Source organism: Phoxinus phoxinus (assembly GCF_949152265.1).
Source record: "Phoxinus phoxinus genome assembly, chromosome: 10".
Classification (NCBI taxonomy): domain Eukaryota; kingdom Metazoa; phylum Chordata; class Actinopteri; order Cypriniformes; family Leuciscidae; genus Phoxinus; species Phoxinus phoxinus.
In genome coordinates this window covers 27,151,892-27,172,883 of record NC_136885.1, presented here as the reverse complement: position 1 = coordinate 27,172,883, position 20,992 = coordinate 27,151,892, and the positions used below count along the sequence as shown (strand labels likewise).

General features: G+C 38.5%; 1 protein-coding gene across 3 annotated transcripts; it reads left to right on the top strand.

Moving 5' to 3' along the window:
- The first annotated feature begins 284 nt into the window (after window positions 1-284).
- pi4kb (phosphatidylinositol 4-kinase, catalytic, beta) lies at window positions 285-20,838 on the top strand. 3 transcript variants are annotated; one of them, XM_079625638.1, is made up of 13 exons: window positions 402-553; window positions 2,878-3,902; window positions 11,173-11,217; window positions 12,452-12,523; window positions 12,702-12,929; window positions 13,077-13,304; window positions 13,397-13,506; window positions 13,813-13,917; window positions 14,002-14,125; window positions 15,001-15,266; window positions 15,356-15,488; window positions 18,731-18,851; window positions 18,961-20,838. In XM_079625638.1, exons 2-13 carry the CDS (start codon window positions 2,883-2,885, stop codon window positions 19,140-19,142), a joined length of 2,634 nt encoding a protein of 877 aa, XP_079481764.1. In that variant the 5' UTR covers window positions 402-553; window positions 2,878-2,882; the 3' UTR covers window positions 19,143-20,838. The 3 variants fall into 3 exon arrangements, with proteins under 3 accessions (XP_079481766.1, XP_079481764.1, XP_079481765.1); XM_079625639.1 differs by lacking the exon at window positions 12,452-12,523; XM_079625640.1 differs by lacking the exons at window positions 11,173-11,217; window positions 12,452-12,523 and having other exon boundaries at window positions 285-553.
- Window positions 20,839-20,992: the final 154 nt, after the last annotated feature.

Below are 20,992 nucleotides of genomic sequence, written 5' to 3'. Positions count from 1 at the left end.
CATCAAGTGAAATGTCGTCCACTGACAACCAGATGAAATCTGCAGTAATGATTGTGCTAGTGAAAATGTAAATGAATAATTACTTTATATATTTCTGTAAACACACTCATATGTAATGTATTACTTTTCAATTAATTTACTATCCTAGTATTATTGTTGTTAATGTTCTTCTTGTTCTTAAATATTGAGCAAAACGTTTCAACGTTTTTAATGCATTAACATCCTATAAAAAAAAAGAGCAAGCATCAAAAATATGTATCACACACACACCGTGTCTGTGTCTCATAGCCTAGAGAGCTTCCTACCTAGATAACATTTGTGGGCATTGTATAAACGGACAGAAATGTTATCTTGTGTTTTGAGCCACCGTATGTAAGTGTGTATGCTGGAATCAGGCAGTTGATGTGGGCAGCCTCTGCGTGTGTCATCTCCCCACTCACTTTCTTAGCGAACAACACCGGCTATTCAGCAACAGGAGAACCGCACCTCCCAAATGGGGCAGTTAAAACACAGATAAACCGATTATTTATACATTCACCTGGATTATTTTGAGGTAAGTCATATGAAAGCATGATCGCTTGGGTCGGTTCAAAAGTAGAAGTACGTTATAAAGTAGAGACGTTGCGTTAGCTGCTTGGCTAAGTGTAGCATCCGTTTGTGTTTTTATGAGGCTGAACCATTCAGGCCTTAATAACAGTGGAGCTTTGTAATAATGTAATTGTTTAGTTATTCTCAAGTCCAGCACACTTACTGTTACACTGTTTTGCATTTTTTTTTAATGAGCTTGAGTCCTACAAGAGAGAAAAGTTGTTGACGTATTTTAAAGGTCTCAGCTAAACATGCTTAGATGCTAACTTGAGTGCAAAAGTCCTCTGAATGATATACTGCTTACTTTTTAGCGTCTGAAGTAAGAACAAACAGGCAATATTATGATTATAAAATGTATCAGAGTGTAAATATGGGCGTTATTACGAGGTTTGGCAGTTTGGCACCCACAACTGCACATATTTAGCTTGATGTGCTTGTACTCCCAATTGACTACGAAAGGAAATAGGCTAACATTGATAATGTTTTTATGGCAAGTTGATTAACCAGTTTACCTTTATACTTTTAGTTTATCTAGATCTTTATGTCCTGTTTGGGACAACTGATGCATCGCTTCGGTCCAAATTATTAGCTACATATTGCCTTTATTGGCTTGACTCTACGTTTGTTGATTTTGTTTCAGTGTGCTTAATCTGAAGAATGTTTGATTTCATGGTTTATGTTATTACAGTATTGTTATCTAGTTACTCAAGTGTTTCATCAAATAGTTTGATAATGGTTTTGGATTGTGGAAAGTGTTGAGGGTGTTGGCAGAAGGAGACTCTTGAGACAGATCATTCATGATCTAGCCTACCGGTACATGTTATGTGTTCCTGTAGATCACTGTTTCACACTGTCCTGCTATCACATTTCAGGGCAAAGGCTGATTGAATTGACTTTTTCCATTGCAATCTGAGAGGTTCAGTGAAACGTTTTGATACCGAGAAATAAAAATAGTCCTGTGCTTGTGGTTTGAGTGTGTGAATCAGTGTTTCAACTGTTACCACTTTATGCTTGTAGTGTTTTTTTGTTTTTGTTTTTGTTTTCAGTTGTGCAGAATTTAATTTGGAGAAAGAGCTGGCAAGCTAGAACAACACACAAACTGTCAGTCCAGAGTAAACTATCCGAGTTGGATGCATGTGATATGCAAGAGGAGAGCTGGTGTCTCCGTCAAAGATGACTCAGTCTCCACCAGTTGACATGTGCTTTAATCTCATCACTTTCAGAATCAGTTTTCATTTCTTCTGTTATACTTTCTGTTCTTACATTTCAGTGATCTAAGAACAACCACTTTTGCTCATGATGATTTCTCTTTCATCAAGCTAAACTAATCAATCAAACTCATCTGAATTTCCATTGTTAACTTGAGGACTTTCCATCATTACCACTAACAACATGAAAGTGGAAGCAGGGGTATATCTTCCTAAAGTTCATGATCTTTTCTGGTGAACTGCGTCTTTCTGACAGAATGAAATATTTTAAAGCACAATGGGTTTTATAATGCAGCAGCTTTGTGGAATCTGAGACTGATGCTTCACTTTATCTGATATTGGCCTGCTGGTAATGGTGAGGTAATCTGCTGGAGGCGGATTATGGCGCTGTCCTCCGTAGTTGTGGATCAGTGGGACGCCGTGACCCTGGGGAAGTGACTGTTAGTAAAGCCTGTTCCTCTGAGTTATTGTGAATTTTATATTTGAATGGCTGAAGCTGAATTCTCAGCATCATTACTCCATTCTTCAGTGTCACATGACCCCTCAGAAATCATTTAATATGCTGATTTGGTGCTCAAGAAACAGTTGTGCTGCTTCATATTTTTATGGAAACTGTGATACATTGTTTTTTTCCCAGGATTCTTTGTTGAAAAGAACAGCATTTATTTGAAATAGAAATATTTTATATTGTATGGTACAAATGTGTTTACTGTCCCGTTTTTCTTTTATCAATGTAATGCCTCTTTGCTTAATTAAAGAGGTAATTTCTTTAAAAAAAAAAAAAAAATGACTGACCCCTTTGTAGTGTCAATAATATCTTTTTCTGCTACTGTAATAACTTTTTTGCTGACATAAGGGACAAATGCAATCTGTGAAAAAAGTAATTCAATTATATCATAATATAACGTTTCACACAATCCAATCAAATCTTGATGGATAAGATCATGTCCTGCCTCGCATTAATATGCTACATTTTCTATTCCACTCATAAACCTCACATTACAGCAGTTTAAATGCATTGGATGTCATCATGTTTTCTGCTTTGTCAAGCTTGCTGATTGTGTCTCTCTGTGTTTTGCAGTGGCCATGGGTGACACAGAGCTGGAGCTCTCTCCCGCCCGGCTTGAGGAACTACAGAAGAGCCCATCCACCTCCTCCACCTCCAGTACCTCCTCACTGTCCCTGCCCTCGTCTCCCTCTTCTGGCCCTCGGGCCCTCACCAGCTCCAGCCCGAGCACCAGCGAAGGCCTGCCCACCTCCAGCCCCACTCTAGATGTCATTTCAGAGGGAGTGGGCGAACTCAGCCTGGTCATTGATACCGAGATGGCCAAAAAAGCCTGCCAGGAGGTCCTTCAAAAAGTAAAGTTCCTGAAGCCTGATGGAGAAGTATCTTCAGCCACTTCAGAGCCAGTTTTGGTGAACGGTACAGCACACCCCGAGTCCACCGATGGAGGAAAACCTCCTAAGATCACCGCGGAGGAACCGGAGCCCGTGAAGAGCGTGCGTCGTCGTCAGAAGAACAACTCCTCCAAGCAGTCCTGGCTCCTGCGGCTCTTCGAGTCCAAGCTGTTCGACATCTCCATGGCCATCTCCTATCTTTACAATTCCAAGGAGCCCGGCGTGCAAGCCTACATCGGCAATCGCCTCTTCAGCTTCCGGAATGAAGAAGTAGACTTCTACTTGCCCCAGTTGCTCAATATGTACATCCACATGGACGAGGATGTGGGCGATGCCATCAAGCCCTATGTGGTGCATCGCTGCCGGCAGAGCATAAATTTCTCCCTGCAGTGCGCCTGGCTGCTGGGGGCCTACTCCTCTGACATGCACATCTCCACGCAGCGCTACTCCCGTGGCACCAAACTGCGCAAACTCATCCTGTCAGACGAGCTCAAGCCCTCCAGCCAGCGCATCCGCAGGGAGGTGCCGCAGCCTCCCCCCTCCTGCCCCCCACCCCTCCACCACGGCCAGGGCATGAGCGAACACAGCCTCTCGCCCTCCAAACGCACCCACCAACGCTCCAAATCCGACGCCACGGTCAGCATCAGCCTCAGCAGCAACCTGAAGAGAACCGCCAGCAACCCCAAAGTAGAGACCAGCCAGGATGAGGTGAGACACCTGTGATGTCAAATGCTTGCTTGCCTAGTTAGTCACACGTAAGCTGATTTTAGTTGATCAGTGTCTGGCCGTCGCTTCCACCTCCCACAGATGGCGTTTCTCAGCTGTTTCATGCAAACGAGGAAGGCAAACAGCCCAGATTTGTGTGGTTTCTATGGCTGCGCTGGAAAAGGCGCGTCGATGTGCCACATGATGTGAAGCTCTGTAAAATAAATCGAATTTCATGGAGTTACTTTAATGACAGATGGATGAGCTACTATTTTAAACACACCGTGAGCTGTCTTCCTAGGCAGCATCCTAACTTAAATTGAACCTTAAAAAAAGTCTGATTTGGCACGGTCCTCATAGGTAATAACTTTGACAAACACTCTTAATGTAAAAACATGGGAGAGTCAACTTACAATTGATTCTCATAGACTTTTATGTTAGCATCTAATAGCATAATACAGATTTTTTTCATTAAATTTTTTTTTTAACATGAAAAAAATATATATCGTCATTGTTCCTCTTGATATCATCTGACTTTTTGTATTAACTTTTTCCACTGATACTGTTGTGATGGTGACTTACAATTTGGCCAAAACAAGTTATCTTAGAAGGCAGTCTTTAAAACAAAAGACTTGGTGTCAGGAGTACGCCTGTAATGCCTTAAAGTTGGCATGAAATGAAAATTCTCTATTTCAAAATGCGTTATTGATGATCTTATTGTGAACGATTCATCCATGCAATATGTTTAATTTTTTATCAAAACGTCATAACTTGATCTTCTGGTGAAACAACAGACTTTGACCAAATTTAGTCTGCTCAATCCCTGCCCCTTTCTTACAATCAACTGCAAGCTCACAAGAGCTGCTTTCATCCAATCAACCCATGGATTGAAACAAATCTCCCTTACTTTTTTTTTCCGATTTACATTCTTTTACTTGGATGTACGTCACAATATTGAAGAAAAAATCTGTCCCTACTTCCGTTTCATCAAGAATTTAAAATGTTGTCTACGTAGCTCACTAGGTTTTGGAACAGAGCTGTGTCGTCCTACTGTGCTTGAGTTGGTCTGCCACGTATATAGCTACGAATATTCATTTTTCAGTGCTAATCCCAGGAAAGGCAGAAGCCACCAGGGAGATGAATAGATTTTTGTTTTTGCTATCAGAAAATAATTAACTACCACTGCTGCCTGATTTCCGGAAGAATGATGACATCTCTGCAGCTCTTCTGTTAAGACGTCCCCTCTCTCTTTGTTCATTTGCACAGTCATGATAATAGACCTCAGGCCTAAATGTAATGCCACTAACAAATCACTTCTCACACTGTTAATAATTGCCACGTTGCGAATCACAGCTCTAGGATTAAATCTGAGGTCAGTGTGGCAGACAGATCAGATCAGTTTGTAGCGCATGCATCGGATTATTGTTGTATCATGGGAGATTTCAGGTCACCGACAGTAAATTTTAATAATAGCAGATGAGACATGCACAAAAAAATAGCTGAAACACTGTATTTACTCAAAGCATGTGAACAAATCTTCATTGAGAGCTGCAAGTAGATTCTGTAACTGCTAGACAAGTGAAGTACTGCTACACATATATAAAAGACTAAAATGCACCTTTCAAAGTGAACATTTTTGAAAAATATTTTTGAACAAAGTATCTTATGCTTATTAAGGTTGCATTTATTTGATAAAAAAACAGTAGTAATTTGCAATATTATTTTTATTTATTTTAAATATATATGTAATTTATCCCTGTGATGCAAAGTTGAATTTTCAGCAGACATTATTTCTCCAGTCTTCAGTTTCACATGATCCTTCAGAAATCATTATAATATGCTGCTCAAGAAACATTTCTTATTATCAATGTTGAAAACGGTTATTTTTTTCAAATAGAACATTTTGTGGTAACCGTGTGATACTTTTTTCAGGATATTTTGAGAAATAGAAAAAAAAAAATAATAATTAAATAGAAATCTTTATAAGATTTGAAATTAATGCACCCGAGCTGAATAAAAGTGTTAATTTCTTTATAAAAAAACATAGTAACCCCAAATGGTAGTGTATCGATCAGTAGTATTCGTAGTGTATGGTTTTTACCCTAATGCAGAATTATATGAAGTAGGTTTTCTCTGTCAAACAGGAAGACTTGTGATGACTTTGAACCTCAGATTGTGCATTTATCTTTTTTCCCCTTATTAGTAGGCTAATCGATGTGGTCAAAGGGAGTCGAGAGTAATTACAATGTAGCAATGCACCATAATACACTCTTTAATTATTTTCTGATAAGAGTTTATGGTTTGTATTCGAAAGACATTTTCATATGTAGACTTTGAAATTAATTCACTGCTGTGTATCAGTGTGATTTTGCACCTGTGTATACTGAAATCCCTTAGCTTGTCCTTGCCAACCAACCCATTTGACAAAATTATTACCTAATCTTATTAATGTCAAAATGATTGTTTAGTTGGTCTGGCCAATATGTGTCAAAGCTCAAGAAGCAGCTTTTCAGCTCCTAGATGGAAACTGTTTGTTAGTATAGTCGTGCCCATTGCCATTTGTATTTCCTGACCATTATATTGTGTCAGTTAAACTGTATGGCAGAACGTTATATAATAACCTACCTTGGATCAAGTTCTATTCTGAAGTTTAACTTTTTTTTTTTTTTTAAAGCTCCCTTCAGATTTCAACCTTGTCATACAGCACGCACTCGGTTCTGACGTTCAGTGATGTGCACATGATCACTCGCCTTCCTCTTTTATCTTCCTGCAGCTTAGTTTCTTCCCTTCCTTCTTCCTCGAACATGATCTTGGTGCAGCATGTGCTGCTATGGCAACGGCGATGTTGCCATTCACATGGCAGCGAGCCGCTCCACTGGTAAATGGAGTAAAGATCAGCGGTTATGAAATGCGTTGCTCCACAACTCCTTCACACTGTGTTTACACACTTCAGCAAACTTCTTTTGAGAGCAGAAGGTGTTAACGTAGGAATGCCACTTTTTGCTTTTATCTCCACCATGTGAAGTGTAGTGTAGGTGTCTAATGGGAATTGCATTGTCAGAATAAACATTAATCAGTATAGCGCTGCTCAGGCTTGATGGCCTTTCTTTGAGAAAGAACAGCTGAATGATGTAAATAAAAAATACAGAAATGCTGTATTGTAGGGTTGTAACGGTTTAAATTACTCATGGTTTGGTTTTTGTCACGGTTTTAGGGTCACGGTTTCGGTACGGTTTGGTATGTGTTATGTTCAGGGGGAAAAAAAGACTACTGTCAAATAAAAATACAGAAAATAGGAACAAATAATCAATCAAACTACAAGCAACCGAACAAGTAAATACAATCGAGCAAAGATACAAATGTCTTTTCAGGTTATTTAGGTATCTAGCCTAACGGTAGTTTTCAGGTACAGAAATTGAATAAAGAAATGAAATGTAAAATAACATTGGTTAATAAGTGCCTTCTGTTTGTGTAAAAAAAAATCTATATTTATAACTTTTTACACTAAAATAACTAGCTTCTGACAGACTTCAACGCATCGATTTATGGCGAAAGAGTAACCCCTGACCTGACGCATGACGTATTGATGACCGCAAAAGCTCAGATGATAGAGCAAAACAAAACACGGTCATGAATTGGAAGTCTAAAACGTGAATTTTTAAAGAAAAATGTCGGAGGATTTTGATATAAGGGAAGAGGAGCTTCTTGAGTTTGTTGCCCAGCCCTATATTTGTCTGAACTGCGAGAGGCGTCAAAGCTTGCGCTACTCTTTCGTCATACATCTTATCGGGGGGTTACTCTTTTGGCGTAAGTCGACTTCCGTAGGCCGTCTGCCGGAAGCTAGTTATTTTAGTTTATAAAGTTTTCTATATGGATATTTTTCTTACAAAAACCCATTGCTTTGCTTCAGAAGGCCCCCTTGAGTTGTATGGATTACTTTTATGATGGATGGATGCACTTTTTTGGACTTCAAATTCAGGACCGCCATTCACTACCTTTATAAAGCTTGGAAGAGCAATGATATTTTTTAATATAACTCCGATTGTGTTCGCCTGAAAAAAGATAGTCATGCACCTAGGATGGTTTGAGGGTGCGTAAATCATGGTATCATTTTTGGGTAAATTACCCCTTTAAGACATAATCGACTATGTTTGCTAGAATACTCGCCATCATGGTTGTGTTGACATAATTTTTTTGTGTGAGTTTGTCCGTTCAAGCCTAAGACTTGAATGTTTAAATTGGCAAGGCTTAAATGAGTTTAAACACAGATAGCAACGTGTGCTGTTCGGGTCTCAAGTTAATCATAAGTTAATCAGATCTACTGTGATTTATTTGCACATTTAAGCTGCAGTTTTTCAACCTAATCATGTAAATATTTCAGTCTGCTAGTTTTCTCCAAACAGTGAAGATTTATTCTAGAAAGATAAAACAAGTCTTATCATCTCCCTCATTTTTGAAAGCTTTTCAGAATAGATGTTTTCCATTAGAGAAAGTCCACTGTGTGTCATCATGTGGAATTTGGACCCCTGTTTGGCCAGACAACTCTTTCACCATGTCAATTCAACCAGTACACAGAGCAGAAACCTGAGTTACAGTGAGGACAATAGAAGTGAATGGGGCCAAATTGTAAAGATTCAAATACTCACTGTTTGAATAACATAGCCACAAGTTATTTGAATTTGTATTACTTTGTTGCCATGACAATGTAATGCCTAAAACATTAAAACGACCATAAAAATAACAAGAACAACTTTACAGATCAAATTATTCACAAGAAGTAAAAACAATAAATCAAGTGCTAAAATTATAGGGTTATAATTATATAAAATTGGTTATAACCTTCACATTTCTGCTTTTTACTCCTCAAAAAATGGCACCATTGTAAGTTTCACTTAAGTACCTTGATTCTTGTTTTTTTTCCAAAGTCTTTACACAAGTGGTGCTTGCCTGTGCAAGAGTTGCCCACACATGATGCTTGACCACATCTTGTAAACAAGACTGAAGTGTAAATTGACTGTTTGTTTGTTGGATGAGGTACAACTAAACATGACAGCTGCTTGATACTCCATGAGAGTTGAAGCAAGGCCGCTGTTAGGCACGCCCTGAGAACTGAGACACGACAGTTGTTTGACAGCTGTTACACGACCCTGGAGAACAGAGTTCGCTCAATGCAAGTTAAATGCAAAGTATGTTTATTGGTGTGCAATGCAGGTTTGTGTGCAGATCCGTTGAGTTTCAGGTGGGCGACAAGCAGCTTAGGTGTCCAATGGTCATACGATGTGGGGGAAGAAGCCTGGCCGATCTGGCTCAGATGCTCTGGTGTCTTTTTTCAGATGGCAGATTCCTCAGTTGCAGGATGTTCTGCTTTAGGGGCTATAGTCAGGCTCCAGTGCTCACTGTGCTTACACTTTTAGTGCACCCAGCTGAGTAGTGTGGATCTGTTTATTTACATTTCCTACTAGTGCAGCATAGACCAGAGCTCAACAATCAGGATGTTTCCTGCTGGCCTGGTGCCGTTTTTTTATTATTATTTTTCATTAAAAATACTCTACCATTCAAACGGTTGAGGTCAGGAAAAACATTTTTTGGGAAAGAATATTTTTTTACATTCGATTCTTCAAAGAATCCTGAAAAATAAATTAATTTCCACAAATTATTCACATGTTAAGCAGCTGTTTTAAACATGATGATGATGATAAAAAAAAGTGTTTCTTTAGCACCAAATCAGCATATTAGAATGATTTCTGAAGGATCATGTGACACTGAAGACTGGACAAATCAGCTTTGCCATTACAAGAATATATTTTAAAATAAAGAACAGTTATTTTAAATTGTAATATTATGTTTCATTGATTTTATTGAATTTCTGATTAAATACAAAATCGTACTGATCCCAAACATGTGTATCATATTAAAATATTATATTTGGTCATATTATATTAATAAATGCTATTATTAATTTAACGTTTGAATCATATTTGACATTGTTCTTGTCAACACAACTTAACACTGGCCAAACCACTGTTAACTCACAGACTTTAGTGGTTTACTGCTTTAGTATCTAGGAGGAAGTAATCCATTTTTTGTTTGGGGCTTCTTCGCTCTTGTGTGTTAGTGAGCATGAACACGGCCTGTGTCATGTGAGTAAAAGCATGATTAATTTATGCAGTCTGAGTCTGGAGGTTAATGCAATAATGAATAGTGCCGTAAGCACAACGTGTTTATCTGTGTATCATGTCCACATACTCAAGTCTACCACTCTTTTTTGTCAGTAAGTAATCTAGTAGTACTATTTTAATTTAATAATTAACAATAGGATAATAGTAGTTTCAATGTTAGTAGTATATTAGTAAAAGTTTCATGCTTAGCTCTGCATTTTAACCAGGCGTGGTGTGATACATTAATGCGATTTAACGCTCTCTTTCATGTTCATGTCCTAACCAGCCATGACTAGTGACAGTTATTCCTGTGGCCTTACCACACCCACCGTAAAAACTGCTGATTCTCATTACAGTACATTAAACATTACGTATCTCCTGATTCTTAGAGGTTTGCGTTTAAAGTCTGTGTAGAGAGAACGGTGTCGTCTTAGCGGCCTCTAATTTAATAACAAATGATCGTTGCAAAGGAACTGAATCAATCAAAACTAACTGTATCTGGAAAATATCTTTATTTAAGAACCACTATAAAGCCAAAACAATCTCTGTTACCTTAAATTATCCGTTTATTACTGTAAAGCCGCTTTGAAACAATCTACATTGTTAAAAGCACTATATAAATGAGGTTGACTTGACTTGATTGGCTGTGATCAACAGCTTTTTTGGAAAATAGTAATCGGTATGATCAAAGATCATGGGGAGTGTTCGCTTGGCAATACACCATGATGATAATGCTTTATGGTTGGTCTTCTAAATCATGCAAGATTTATGTTAATATTTAGATGATAAAACTAATCCAGCTGTAAGCCCTGGCCTTGTCGGAGGAGTGTGTATGTGTGCGAGTGACTCCTGTAATCCTTCAGCTTGTCCTCACCACCAATCACGGTGCTTTACACGGGTTTAATCAGAGCGGCTCTCAAGAGTCACATCAGCAGCCAGAGATAAATATGACACAGTACATTTTATAGGCCTGCGGAGTCATGGCCAGGCCCTGCTGCTCAAACAGATGGGACGAGTGTAACCTTGAGATGTGTTTTTGTCTTGTTCTGACCCTGCTCCACCCTCCCCTGCTCTTGCACTGTAACTCCCCCCTCCCTCCCTCTTCCTTTTCCCAGGATCTGAGCTCCAGCTCCGACAGTCTCGAGCTAGAGGCTGGTACAGTAAGTCTCTCACCGTCTAATAACGCTCCTCTGTGCGTAGTGGGATGATGGCTGTGTCTGTTTGCAGGCGGGGTTGACTCCACAGATTCCTTCAAATGTGTGCCTTCAAGATTTGCAATCATGCCATCAAACATCACAAACCGGGCATAATATTGGCTCTTCACATGAAAATAGGGATATTTCCCCCCTTTTTTCAATGAGGTTCTTTTTGCATGTTGCATATTAATGTGAACTGATGACATGCTTGCAAACACTTGTTCTTTGTGTGGTTGTTCTTTTCCGTTTTATCTGTAATTTAATTATTTGGATGTGACGTTCTCTGATTAAATCAATCAATGTGTAAGTGTATACTTTTTTGACTAATAAAGTCAATAAAGATGGGACAATTCAATTTGTTTTGGGTTCTGTGATCAACTGCAAGACCTGTGGTTTCTTACAGAGACTTTGTAAACCTGGGCAAAGGAGAATTCTCTGTAAAGTGTTTTAATTTGGTGGATTGAATTCTTTCAATGGGTGCTTTGGGTTTTCTTTTGCACATTTGCAAAGGATTAAATGGTATTCTTAGTTGTATGAAAAATCATTTTATGACCTTGTCATTTGTTCCTGTAACCCCTTCTACATGGGTTACAGATATCCATGTATTATTTTGACATCTATAAACCATAGGTTGCACATGTGGAGGAGTTTGATGAGTCTTTCTCCACATTTTCCTGTCCTTTGACGTTATGTATTTGTGTTAATACTTTTTCCTCATTTCAGGTGATGCTATTCATTCATGACTCACTTGCTCTACCCTGTGGTCAGCTGTTGCTAAAACGCTCTACTCTCTCTTGCCATTTCTGATTTATTTTTACCCCCATGCTTCACTTTTGAGTTTAGAATGCTGTACCGATCATGCATGCCAATATTTAGCAGTTTTGAGCACTGCTCCACACACTCCTGTGCTGAATAATAAAATGCAATAACTCATACATCCGTAGAAATTCAGTGATTGGTTTTATTTTGGTTGTAGTGTCGGTTCAAAACCAAATTTTAGGCTTTGGTACGATACCAGCTCTTATACTAAAGTATTGATACTAAATCAGACTGTGATAGATTTACATATTTGCATAATGTGAACATTAATAATTGAAATCTCTACATAATATGCCATTTAGCTGGGATAGAAGTATTTTGAAATGGGATGAAAGGACACATCGCATTTAACTTTGTTTTTTGTTTCCTGTCTGAATAGACAAACTGTGCTGGAAATCAGTACATAAACAAAAAATGTGATATATTGGTATCATACCATTGTAAATCAGTGGTACGTTTTTAAGCCATTTTATTTTTTGTACCCAGTATATTGTGCAACCCTTTTTGGTAGAATAATTCCTTTGCAAATGCCCAAATATGTTTGCATACATTTAATTTTGTGTGGTACAGTAATGTTTCTCTCTTCTCCCCACACCTTTTTTGTTCTTCTCTCAATCTTCTGCTCTCAGCCGGTGCGTCTGACCCCTCAGAGGGAGTTTATTAAGTCTCTGATGGGGATCGGGAAGAGGCTGGCCACTCTGCCCACTAAAGAACAGAAGACCCAGAGGCTCATCTCAGAGCTGTCCCTTCTTAACCACAAGCTGCCTGCCCGGGTCTGGTTGCCCACGGCTGCCTTTGACCACCACGTGGTGCGTGTGCCCCACACGCAGGCCGTCGTGCTCAACTCAAAGGATAAGGTGAGGTTGTGCTCAGATCAATGTGGATATGAATCCAGACTTTTTAAATGGATTCTTTTGAAATGTTTCTTTGTTTTGTTCTATTGGGTTTTGAAAGACACTATCTTTCCTAATTTCAGTGCTAACTGCCTTTTTGTGCTTCTTCAGGCACCTTACTTAATCTATGTAGAAGTTCTGGAATGTGAGAACTTTGAGACGTCGAGTATCCCAGTGAGGATCCCGGAAACACGGATCCGCAGCACGCGATCCGTAGAGAATCTTCCGGATTGTGGCATCACACCCGACCAGCGAGCCAGCAGCTTCTCCACGGTTCCCAATTACGATAACGATGATGAGGCATGGTCTGTAGATGACATCGGAGAGTTGCAAGTGGAGGTACTCGGAAAATGTGACCATCAAAACATCCTTCACAAATTTGTGGTTGTCTTTATCCTCAGAGAGCTGACCTGTGCTTTTTTTTTCTTAAGCTTCCAGAGATCCACACCAACAGCTGTGACAACATCTCCCAGTTCTCGGTAGATAGCATCACCAGCCAGGAGAGCAAGGAACCTATTTTTATTGCAGCTGGAGATATCAGGTACACTTGGAGCTGGTGTGTGTGGTCGAATACAGTAAAGGCCAGTTCACACTGCTCCGACAGACGGCAATAGACACTTCGTCGGGTTTTGGATGAATATTGTTACCCCTTTTGCCGTCTGTCAGAGCTTGTTTTTGTCTATTGAACGTGTTGAATCGGTGTTTATCGGGTTGTGGAATGTCTGAAAAGTGACGTACAGCAATCTGGTGATTGTCTGCGTCTGTCGACGTTGGTTGGTTGGTGCGGTGTGAATTTGCATTAAGAAAGACAAATTAAAATTTAACTGAAATGTTTTGTTTATTTCAGACGACGCCTATCCGAGCAACTCGCCCACACCCCCACCACATTTAGGAAGGACCCAGAGGATCCCTCAGCTGTAGCCTTAAAGGAACCGTGGGAGGAGAAAGTGAGGTAAGTGTACAACATTCTCCATCAGGGTAGATTGTTTTCTTCATTTGTTGAGTCTGAATTTGTGTTTCCTGTGCTGTTGAATAGACGGATCAGGGAGGGCTCCCCCTATGGTCACCTGCCCAACTGGCGTCTACTTTCTGTTATTGTGAAATGTGGCGATGACCTGAGACAAGAGCTTCTCGCCTATCAAGTTCTGAAACAACTGCAGGTTGCTATCATCATATTTTTTCTTTCAAAATGGGGTTAGATCTAGGGATGCACAGTATATCTGTATCCTATTGGTTATTGGCCAATATTGTTTATGTAATTGTGCTTGCTTGTTTCCCCTATTTTTACTTTTAAAATATTTTCATTAGAATTTTATGATGCCTAAATTCACTTACCACTAATTTTATGATGCCTAAATTCATGTAGCATTTAAAAAGGTTTATTTTAGCTTTTAGTGTTTTTAATTTAAATTTAAATAAAATTGGTTTGCAGCCAAAGCCATTTTCAAAAAGTAGCAATATATATATGTAATGTATATTAATGTGAACTACTGTTTGTTTTTTGAAAGAAGAGTCTTATGCTTACCAAAGCAGCATTTATTTGATAAAAAATACAGTATAAATAGGAATATTGTGAAATACTTTTACAATTTAATATTACTATTTTATAAACCATTATGAATAGTATAAATTCAGTGTTTAAATTGAATAAAATGTATTTATTCCTATGATGGCAAAGCAAAATTTTCAGTAAACATCATTCAGACATCATGTCACATGATCCTTCAGAAATGATTCTAATACATTTTAAACATTCTAAACATTTTCTTATTATCAATTTTAGAAAATGTGCTGCTTAATATTTTTGTGGGATCTGATTAAATAAATTCTAAAGTTCAAAAGAACAGCTTTTATTTGGAGTAGAAATCTTTTGTAACTTTGTAAATGTCTTTACTGACACTTTAGATCGATTTAATGCCTCCAGTCCTTGCTGAATAAAAGTGATCATTTTCTACAATTTAGAAAAGTGTTTATTCAGATTTGCTGAGGCAGTGTTGCTATACTGAATTTTCTCACCATCTTTGTGGTCTTCCAGATTATCTGGGAGCAAGAACGGGTTCCCTTGTGGATCAAGCCCTACAAGATCCTGGTCATCTCTTCAGACAGTGGCATGATTGAGCCAGTGGTCAATGCTGTGTCCATTCACCAGGTGAAGAAACAGAGTCAGCTTTTATTGCTCGACTACTTCCGGCAAGAGCACGGCAACTACACTACAGAGGAATTCCTCACTGCTCAGCGTAACTTTGTTCAGAGCTGCGCTGGCTACTGTCTCATCTGCTATCTGTTGCAGGTCAAGGACAGGTGAGAGACACTGTGAATGGCAAAATCATTTCTGAATCATGTTGGAAACCAAATAATGTAGATAAGTTGTAACCACTCATGTTTTTCAGGCACAATGGAAATATCCTGCTGGACTCGGAGGGCCACATCATTCACATCGACTTTGGCTTCATCCTTTCCAGCTCTCCACGAAACCTAGGCTTCGAGACGTCTGCCTTCAAACTAACCAGTGAATTTGTTGATGTAAGTAGCTATGTTTATATAGGATATAGTTATCATTGGTGGAGTACTCTTGTCCTAATTTCGGAGAAGGACGATGACTGTGCTCTTGGTTTTTATGGCTATATGGCTAAGTTTGCATGATAAATCAAATCAGTACCGTATTGGCTGTCTACTACAGTGTAACAATTGCCTCATTTTCAAGATGCATCTATAATATCATTCCATCAACTATCATTCCATTTTAAAACATTTCTAAACCATCATTTATTGGCTTGAACAAATTATTGAAGACATAGTGTTGCTTCATTTGCGCCCTCACAGCAGCTCTCCATCACAGATGCACCTTTCACTTGATCTTGCACTCTTAGGGCTGTCGTGGTGAAGCAATTTCACTTGCTGTGATTGAGTGGCTCAATATCGCTTTTTTTTTTTTTTTTGGCTATATACATAAGTGTTACAAGCAGCCAAAAACACGCAACGAGAACTAAAGGAAACGGAACAAGAAAGAAAACGGAACACAAGGTCAAAAATAGGGTCCACCTAACCCTGGACATAACATAAACCTGATAAATCTGACTGGACGAGAGGCTTTCTAAGACTGCGTATATTTCACCAGTATCAGCAGCACTGCTCGTTTCTCCACTAGACAGGCTGTCAGTCAGTGCAGGTTACATTGTTACACCACTAGATGGCGGCAAGGGACTGTCTGAGTCAGCCATTAAACTGTTCATTCAACTAATACGTTCAAAAACGCTGATTTATTCACTAATGAAACAAGGTGTTGAAATTGTTTAACTTGAAGCTGATGCTTCACTTCCTAGGCCACGTACAAACTGCAGCTAAATTCAGTTGTCAACTCTTATTTTAGTGCTTAATCTAGTAATTTACGGGAATGACAACCGCATTCTACATTCAAATTAACCCCCCGAAAAATGCAGGTAGTGACAACCGCATTTACAAAACTTCTATGCAGTGTGTACAGAACCGAACTGAACAACAAGTTATTAATGACGTACGATGAGAGAACGCGCTAAAATACGTATTTTAATATGCATCTGAGAGTCGTCTCTGTATGTAAAAAAAAAAAATTGCAAACAAGCCCATAAAAAAACGAAATATATGGACATGCTTTATGCTGAAAATAAGTATGAAAAACCTGCTCACTTAAATAATTCCATAAACTTGATCGTTGTATAAGCAACAACCCCAAAACGCTTATACTAAGTGGACATGGCAACACTATAGCGCGCTCTGTGAAGCAGCCTTACAAACGTAAACACAACTCCTCCATCGACTAAATGCTGAACACAAGGAGTCTTTTGTCACTGTATTATTTTTTTGGCCAAATAGTGGATACCACCAGACCGTTGCTATAGTTACCATGGTGTCAATCATCACAGTTTCGGGACCGAGTCGTGTTCCGTACACACATGGAACGATAATTTAGGGGATTCACTCCCGCATTTAAATGCTGTTGCCACTCCTGAAACTTTACAGTGTGTACGTGGCCATAGAGACCATAGATCTGTTGGATGAAGCTAGTTGAACAAACTCTTGAGTTAAATTCAGAGTAGATTTAGAGTTGACAAATCCATATAAATCCAACCTGGTTTAGATCAGGGTCACCGGGCTTAGGTTTAAAGGTGCAATAGGTAATTCTACTCATATCCTGATAGCAATCACTATGTTAAGTGGTCTAAATGTATTTTTATAAATGTATATCATTTGTAGATGGCGTAGGACAATAAAACGCTTCGGAACATTGAGATCGTCAGTTTGATTCACTTCTCTGCTGAAGATTAAGAGATAATTATGAAAAAATATCATGAGATTAAATGAATTTACAAGGCAGGAATAAACACTGCGGCTGTAGCTAAAGTTTGAGAATGCAGCTGAAAGAAAATATCTGACTATATTAATGCAAGTGAATCAAACAAATAGGCCTTATAAATTAGTTTCAAAAAGAGCTTAAAAGAATACAAGTAAGCTTAATCTGTTTAAAGCATTTATATATATTTATATAAATTTAAAAGCAAATGCTAATGTTCATTAATATTAGTTATAATATAAGTTTTTGAATTATACAGTTCCAATTCATAGAATATAAATTAGCAGCAAAATATGGGCACTTTTGTCTCAAATTCTTTCACTCTAAACAGATGCTTGTCACTTTACTCTCAGCCGATTGGTCCAGTTTTGGTCTGTGATCTTTAACCCAGATTAAAACCTGCTCCGGAACAGGTCAGCCATGTAGCGTAAATTACCATTGCAATGAAACCTGTTAAAAACTGATCCACCTTCTTGAGCCCGAAAAACCAGAGTTTGTTCAAGTTAATCTCAAACTTACCTGTGTAGGAACTGAAACCGGCTTCATGCAACAGGCCACATGGCATTGATAGTAATCACACACGCTCATTTATTCTCTCTCTCAGTCGCTGTCTGTTAGGCTTGTTTAGAGCAAATCACAATGGTACACAGTCTTAAAGGAGAACTCCGGTAAATTTTAACATTGAGCTCAATTTTTAGTAAATTTGGAGTGCTGTCAATACAGAGAACAACGACAAAAATCGGTGTTGCCTACACCATGTTATCCTCTTTTTAAAATTTGCACCCTGTTGACTTGAATGGGGTCTAATTTTAAACCTGCTTTTATTTCTCTTATCATCCTTGATGTGTCATACAAGTGCCCAGCCATGTTTGTCGAGTTCACGCGTGTGATCATAGGTAACTAAACCTATGCGCGTGAACTCGACAATCGACTACTTTGGACTTCGACCGAAAACAGGAACTAAATACAGGTATGTGCGCTGGCTGAAATAACATCATTTTTATTAATATCTTTCACATCTACTGCAGTCAGATTCACTCGTGTTCACTCTGAAGGAATCACTCAACATGGCTGGGCACTTGTATGACACATCAAGGATGATAAGAGAAATAAAAGCAGGTTTAAAATTAGACCCCATTCAAGTCAACAGGGTGCAAATTTTAAAAAGAGGATAACGGTGTAGGCAACACTGATTTTTGTCGTTGTTCTCTGTATTGACAGCACTCCAAATTTACAAAAAATTGAGCTCAATGTTAAAATTGACCGGAGTGCTCCTTTAAGTAAAAAAAAAGAGCTAGTTGGTGGAAAAAAATTACATTCTCCACTCTTATCATTATTTATCAATAAACGTACATGAAGTGTAAAACAAGAAGGGCATAGCCCTACGCTCATTCGCCAACATCTTTTTTTTATATCTGTGCATCTCTTGTTTTAGGTAATGGGAGGTCTGGATGGAGACATGTTCAACTATTACAAGATGCTTATGCTCCAAGGCCTCATCGCTGCACGCAAGCACATGGAGAAGGTCATCCAGATTGTAGAAATCATGCAGCAAGGTACCGTTAGTCCGAAGCTTCAGGGAATGGAGCATTTTTTCCCTTTCTTTAATCATCCGAGGACACTATCAATCAGCTTTTGTTACAGAACTGTTTGTATGTTCTGCAGGTTCTCAGCTTCCCTGCTTCCACGGCTCCAGCACCATCCGTAACCTGAAGGAGCGTTTCCACATGAACCTGACGGAGGAGCAGCTGCAGGTGTTGGTGGAGCAGATGGTGGACGCCTCCATGCGTTCCATCACTACCAAGCTCTACGACGGCTTCCAGTATCTCACCAATGGCATCATGTGAGCGGCGAGCGGGGTGCATACAGACTAGAGAGCTAAAACTGGAAGAAGAAAAAAAAAAGGCTGCACCACTTTAAAAACCACTCCCAATGCCCGCTTCCCATAACCACCGCTGTGTTTCTGCACCCTTCAGACTGATTATCTTTAAAGATGGACTTTTTTTGTTAGTTTTTTTTATCCTGACTGAAGAGGTCTTGAGCTGTGAAGTAACCTTGTCGTCTTTTTTTCCCAACAGCCTTTCCTTTTGTTTAAACCCTTCCTTTTTGTACTGTCTTCTTGCAGTACTCAAGATGCCCAGAGTTGAATTTTATCCAGCTTTCCAGTGCCTCATTTAAACACTAAGCTGCTGTGACTTCTGGTTTTACTCTCACCTGTGTACTGACTTCAACACCCAATATCATCATCATCATCAGCTTTTTTCGTTGCATTACCACTTTTGCTGTATACTTTGAATGAATAACATTCAAAATTTCAACATACACACATACAATGGGATGGGAAACAGGAGAATGTTGTATCTACGCCTGTAAATTGCATTGTGAATTGGGGGAATCAGGTGGTAAACATTGCTGCATTGTTCAGCTTTGTGAAGTCAGTGTTACATTAACTGTTTAAGAGATCTTCAGCTCAGTGCCGCACAAAGAACCGTTAAGCCATGAAACATTTGCTTAAAGGGCTCTCATTTGATCCTGAAGAGCGCTTTGCCCATAATAGGGTAAATTAAGCTTTTTTTAATTCAATATGGATTTGTTAAACATCTAAACACCAAAGACACAGACCAGTGGCTTTGCCAATCATATGAGAGTATTAATCTTTGATTGATACAAAAGGTAATATAAAATAATTAGGACTTAATTCAAATATCCTGGTTGGTTTTTCTAGGTCAAAATAAATGTATAAAGAAACTATTTTGAGTTTCCAAAAGTCTGGACTGAAATATGGTGGACTGAGATATGAACACTATTTATTGCCCTTTTACAAATATTTCATATACTTACATGACATGTATGAAATAACACTTTCTCAACATGTTCTCTGTGGATTTCATTTTGTTTGGCACAAGTTACAATGCAAGCTAGTTTGTACAGCTAACCTGAATTTCTAATGTGCATTCTTACCGCTGACCTCATTCTGAGGTGGGCAGCCATGTTTAAATGTGTGACTGTAAGCCACTGGAGGTTTTTTTTTTTTATTTTTTTTTAAGGGAGAGAAGTTCAGATCTGTTGCACATGAGAAATGGAAAGGGCTATAAAAAAATTGAGAGAAATCAACACATTAATTATTTGTTTTTATTTCCTACACATGTACAGGTGTAAAATTCCCTGCGTAAAATTTCAATTTTTTTAAAAAACATTTTTTATTATTGTTCTTTAATTTCATAGAATTTGGGGCGTGTGTTGAGCCTCGTCTTCTTTCCCTGCGACATCAGTGCTTCGCTTAATAGTTTTAATTCATCCTTTCAGCAGAAGCCAGTTTCCTTTCATTTGTTTGCCTGTGCGAAGGGCAATTTAGACAATGTATATGTTTTCAACAGCTTATCTTTTCTCTTTACTATTTTATACTTCTATTGTTTCAACGTCAAACTTTCCTTTGAAACTTGTAAAACGGACCAGCTATTAAGATCATGTGAATAACCTTCCTTGTGAATGTTCCTTTGTATAATAAATTAAATGTTCCCGTTCCACAAATGGTATATTTTCAAAAAGTCTTTTGAGACCCAGTAATTGATATTTCTTTTTAATTATTTATATATTGGTGCATGACACAATTTTAGTGTAGTGTATGTCTAGGTGGATCCTTTACAATAATTTTTTTTTAATAAATGATAAAATACTAACAGATAGTGTCAAGTAA